The 5,227-nt window shown below is 31.9% G+C and overlaps 1 protein-coding gene across 1 annotated transcript; it reads right to left on the reverse strand.

The window, feature by feature from the left end:
* Positions 1 to 2,285: 2,285 nt before the first annotated feature.
* On the reverse strand, positions 2,286 to 4,696 carry LOC139507018 (spore coat protein YeeK-like). The gene is made up of 3 exons (XM_071295607.1): positions 4,537 to 4,696; positions 3,131 to 3,189; positions 2,286 to 2,551 (listed from the first exon to the last, which is right to left on the reverse strand). The coding sequence occupies exons 1-3, from the start codon at positions 4,586 to 4,588 to the stop codon at positions 2,333 to 2,335; spliced, it is 330 nt and encodes a 109-aa protein (XP_071151708.1). The 5' UTR covers positions 4,589 to 4,696; the 3' UTR covers positions 2,286 to 2,332.
* Between the last annotated feature and the right edge of the window lie 531 nt (positions 4,697 to 5,227).

The raw sequence follows: 5,227 nt of genomic DNA on the forward strand, positions 1-5,227 counted from the left end.
CCCATACCATATAGATATTTAAACAAGGCCTGGACATGACAAAACGTAAAACTATTCAAAAGAGAAAATCAACGACCTGATTTATGTACTAAAGAACAAATATATAAACCTTCTACGTGATAGACAGCTTTTTGCGTCAACCGTTGAATTACAAGCTCCTAACAAAGAACAAAGACATACAGAATGTGTCTGGATTAAACATTTTTAAAAGCTCAAACTTTAAACATAAATTATGTGAGCCAATGATCCGTATTGAGGACCACACTTTGACCTTTTATCATGGTTTTTTTTTACAAATTGTAACTTGGATGGAGAATTTTCTCCTTGGCACTCATTAAACACATATCCATATGCACACATTTAAAAACAGTGATACTATGGGTAAAAGTAAGAATTTGCAGATTTTATTTGAAAATGACCTTGGTGTGAAATGAAGTAAGGTGAGTTCGGCCTTAATATGGCCATTGTTTTTTAATGCGACAAATAATGTTTACAATAATTTATAAAATATTTGAAGGTGATGTCATTCCATTTTGTTCTAGTCCATACCTGAGGGTCAGGTTAAATTCTTTAAATTTTGGAAGCCATTTCTCTCTATTCTTTATACATTTTTTGCAATTATTTTCTATTCTTAATGTTTTAGCACGCAATCATTCTATTCTATTTTATATTATTTATTTTTTAGCCATTTATTCTGCACTTTTGCGCATTTTTCTGTATTCTTTACTTTTTTAGCCATTTATTCGGATTTTTTTTCCATCATTCTCTATATTTTTTAGCCGTTCATTTTGCACTTTTTAAACATTAATCTTTATTTTTTAAGTAATTTGTTCTGCATTTTGTGCCTATTATTCTCTATTCTGTTAACCCATAGTTTTTGCACCATTTTATGGTTTTATATTTCACAACTAGTGCGAATACTCTCAAATCAGAACTTAGTTTCTTTTTGTAGGTTGGATATACAAGTACCAGTCAACGTCTACTCTGTGTTTGTTATCCATCTGCAGAGTTAAACCTTTTTCAACTGATTTTTATAGTTCTTTCTTATGTCAAACTGTTACACCACTGTCTCAGGTAAGGAGGAGGGTTTGGATCCCGCTAACATGTTCGACCCCGCCACATTCTGTATGCATGTTCCTATCCTAAGTCATGAGCCTGTAATTCAGTGGTTGTCTTTTTTTTTATGTTGTTTTAAAACAAACATTTGTTTTTCGTTAATTTTTTTGTACATAAATTAGACTGTTAGTTTTCTCGTTTGAAATGTTTTACATTTATCATTTCGGGGCCTTTTCTAGCTCACTATTCGGTATTGGATTTGCTCATTGTTAAAGGCCGTATGGCGATTTATTATAGTTGTTAATCTGTGTTATTTGGTCTCTTGTGGAGAATTGTCTCATTGTCTCATGAATATTTTTTCGTCACATCTTTCTTAGGAACTACATCATAAGGATTTCTGAATTTTCTGAAAAGTCAGCTATACCGTGTGATGCGTTTTCAGAGTCATCACTCGACAACTTCCTGTTTACCAAACACTAAGTCTTGTTTCATTTTACATTTGAAAGCCAAGTTGAAAAGTTTCGTCTCATTTTTCTCAGGAACTATAATACAAGGGATAATGAAATTTAGTTTCAGGGATTATACTAGTCAGCTAAACGTTAACCTTGTGATGCATTATCAAATTCATCACCCAACAACTTCCTGTTTAGCGAATACTTGTTTTATTTTACACATGATAGCCAAGTTGAAAATTGTCGTTATTTTTTGCAGGAACTACAATACATGGGTTTCTGAAATTTGGTATCAGGGATGATATATGTCAGCTTCACCTTGTGATGCGTTTTCAGATTCTCAACAACGTCCTGTGTACCGATTTATTTGGGCGGGAATAATATTATCATTGAGCAGTAGCTCACAATTTCACTTGTTATTCATATCCTCTGTATGTGAATATATATGTTACGTCAAATGAATCCTACCATAGAAACATTATAGATGATGGTAAATAAGATCCTTTTACCTTGCGTTTTTTATATTTAATTCAACATTATGGCTACCAATGAACCGGATTAATTCATGCAGTCAATTGGAAACCAATTTTCGTGGATTGAGGAAAATTGTGTTTCTGTGGTTGTATCAAAGACTCTCTACAGACATAGAGAAAATTTATATTTAGTTGAATATTTCATTTCGTGAATTACCTTTACCAATGAAGTCCACGAAAATTTGTATCCTAAGAATAAACATAAATCAATGCACCGACTTCAAATAATAATAAACAATGTAACAACGTTATAATTTAAAGTGGTTTATTTTACTCAATACATGAATATATTTAACTTGATTTTCCATGCCCGTATCCTTTATTAGATGAACTTCCAGACCCTTTATGTTTCCTGTGACGTCTATGATGACGATGGTGATGCCCGCCGTAATGGGAGGCGCCATTGTGATGATGATGGTGATGAACAACAACTGGAACGCCAATAACGTGGTGTCCTCCAATAACTCCGTGGTGACCTCCATGGTGTACACCATGGAAAATACTGGTCAACTGTAAAATGTTTATTAAGTTCATTAGAGGAAATCAAACTTACGGAAAAGGATTAAACGGTCATTCTGGATCTGTTATTTTTACAGAAAGCGTGCTTAAGAAGTGGGCAAACCTACATACTGTTATTTCCATGTGTTTTCTGAAATACCCTTCTTTAGGTTATGCATAAAGCGATAAAACGATAAAACGTTGTAAAGCACAAAAACCCAAGGGACATAAACATAAAAAAAAGTTAATTTTCGAACAACTAAAAAATTAAATATTTAAATGATTTGAATCTAAACAGCTCAGTATGCATTCATATAGCAAGTTTTAACTTGAAACATAACCATGCTATGTTGTTGTTATGTCATCTTCTTTTGTAACAAAGACTGAATTAAAATGTTTGAAAAAGATTAAAGACATATAAAAGTAAAGGAATATTTTCTACTTGACTTCATTTAAATAAACGGAAGCACTCATTGTTGCTCGTGTATGTTGTTCGTACAGAAATATTTGCGACTTTTCAAAACATCATGGGCCACTTGTTTTGTTACTATTTGCGACATATAATTGTATTAAAGCATTATGAAAACTTACGACATGACCTTTACCACCATAACTGTCACCATCATAGCCATTATACGCACCATATGCTTCTGAAATAAAAGAAAGAACGACCAATCTGTAAATGCTCCCATTTCGCAAACGCAAAAAAAATTCATATAGTTTCATATGCGAATTAACATTTATTAACGTACACTTGGTTCGAACAAAACTGTTACACCTTGAACTTCAAGTTCAACGCAGCTTATATTTTGCGATGTTTTATGAAAATAAAATGAGAATGGAAATGGGGAATGTGTCAAAGAGACAACAAACCGACCATAGAGCAGATAACAAGCGAAGGCCACCAATGGGTCTTCAATGCAGCGAGAAAAGATCTTTTCGCTCTATATATTTGTTTATGTGTTTTAATGAATAGCCATGCTTCCAAATTCGCAAATCAATTTTTAAATTAAACAAAATACTGAAAGAATGAAACCCCAGAGTCGTATTAAAGCGAAACACCCGGATGTGTCTGGTAAAGTGATTTCTGCTGTGTGTACCTCCTAAAGTCTAAAACTTACAAAAGATATTAGTTCACTACATATTTTAGCATCAAGAAGTTCGGCAGCAGTTATATCTTTCTCTTAATTTAAGGCGTATATATGCAGAAATTGGTGTAGATTTCACCTGAAGGTCATAGATTTTCTGTTTTGGATTCATTAGTAATTTATTTCTCGAGAAGATGATCCAGAACTTGATTCACTGAACGTGTGTAGGACCGAAATGTGTCAGGAAAAGCAAAAAGACGATATTTTTTTTTAATATTGCGAAAAAAGTAGAACATTTGTAGGAGTTTACTGTATGAATGTTAATATATTTTCAAAAATAAAAAATCGCTTAAATTTTTTTTATGTTTTTGAAAAGTAAAGTTACTTTATTTGAATGCCTGTGTGCATTGTTATTTTATCTAAGAATTTAACGTGCACACAAAAAATTGAAACGCTTCGGAATCCGTAATTTATTCAAAATGTGCTTAGGTCAACCTTATTACATGTATATCTCAATAGGATTATAAAAAGAAGAATTCAATTAATATAATTACATTTTAAGCTTTTCTTTTTAATTTTTGATGCATTGTTTAAACATTGTCAATGATCATAGCACGTGCAGTCAAACGTGTAGATGTAGTTGCCTTGGAAATAACATTTGATATCGAGTGCCTCATGAGTGTTGTCGTTGCCTAATTAAATAAATAGTATAATCTGAATACTATTTACGATAATATAATTTCAATTAAATCAGAACTTTGTAAAAAGTGTATTCAGTTTTGATCAAAAGCGAAATCATATAAAAAAAATATGATAAAAGTTGTTTATGCATTAAGTAAATTTGAGTATCCATAAACTGGAATATAAAACTACAATTACATTCAAATTAATAATAAAAACAAAACTTACCGATGGAAGCAAAAACAGCAACAAAAATACCAAGAGCTACAGTGACTTTCATGATGAAGTATCAAGACAGGAACACGATATAGCTCCAAATAATTCCAGTTACATATATATACACAGCAACATAATGTAGACAGCTGTAGAATATGTACATAAGTAGACCATAACAATATTTTTCAAGAATGAGAACAAGATGAAAGACATGAATCTTTAGAATTGTTTACAGATAACATTAAGATTATCATTGTAATCTTCATAAACCTGATTATTGTTTTTATAAACATTATTTTTTACGAAGGAAGAATGTCAAACAAGGGTAGCCAGGTTATGTCTTAATATGTCACGAAAAAAAGAAACCACAATGAACTTTGAAAAAAAGGATCGGCGTTTGCCTAACCGCAGTCATATAAAAACAAAAAGATGATTGCCATGAATGAGACAATTCTCAACCAGACACCAAATGACACAGAATTTAACAACAATAGATCAATATAAAAAACTTAAATTAAAAATGGAAATGGGGAACATGTCAAAGAGATAAAAACCGGACCAAAAAGCAAAAAATAGCGAGAAAATCCCGCACCCAGGGGCAGGCGTCAGGTTGTTCCTAACAAATGTGTCCTAGTTCAAATAAAATGGACGTAACACTTAACTCCAAAACATATATTAAATGAAAAAAATACATGACTAACAA

Source organism: Mytilus edulis, unplaced genomic scaffold, assembly GCF_963676685.1.
Source record: "Mytilus edulis unplaced genomic scaffold, xbMytEdul2.2 SCAFFOLD_857, whole genome shotgun sequence".
Taxonomy (NCBI): Eukaryota; Metazoa; Mollusca; class Bivalvia; order Mytilida; family Mytilidae; genus Mytilus; species Mytilus edulis.

What these genes read in the sequence shown, in the direction of transcription:
- LOC139507018 (XM_071295607.1), bottom strand. Translation starts at nt 4,588, where the DNA reads ATGAAAGTCACTGTAGCTCTTGGTATTTTTGTTGCTGTTTTTGCTTCC. An exon ending in TGCTGTTTTTGCTTCCATCG is followed by an intron (nt 3,190 to 4,536) that starts GTAAGTTTTGTT and finishes CTTTTATTTCAG; the next exon opens with AAGCATATGGTGCGTATAAT. An exon ending in ATGGTGGTAAAGGTCATGTC is followed by an intron (nt 2,552 to 3,130) that starts GTAAGTTTTCAT and finishes AACATTTTACAG; the next exon opens with TTGACCAGTATTTTCCATGG.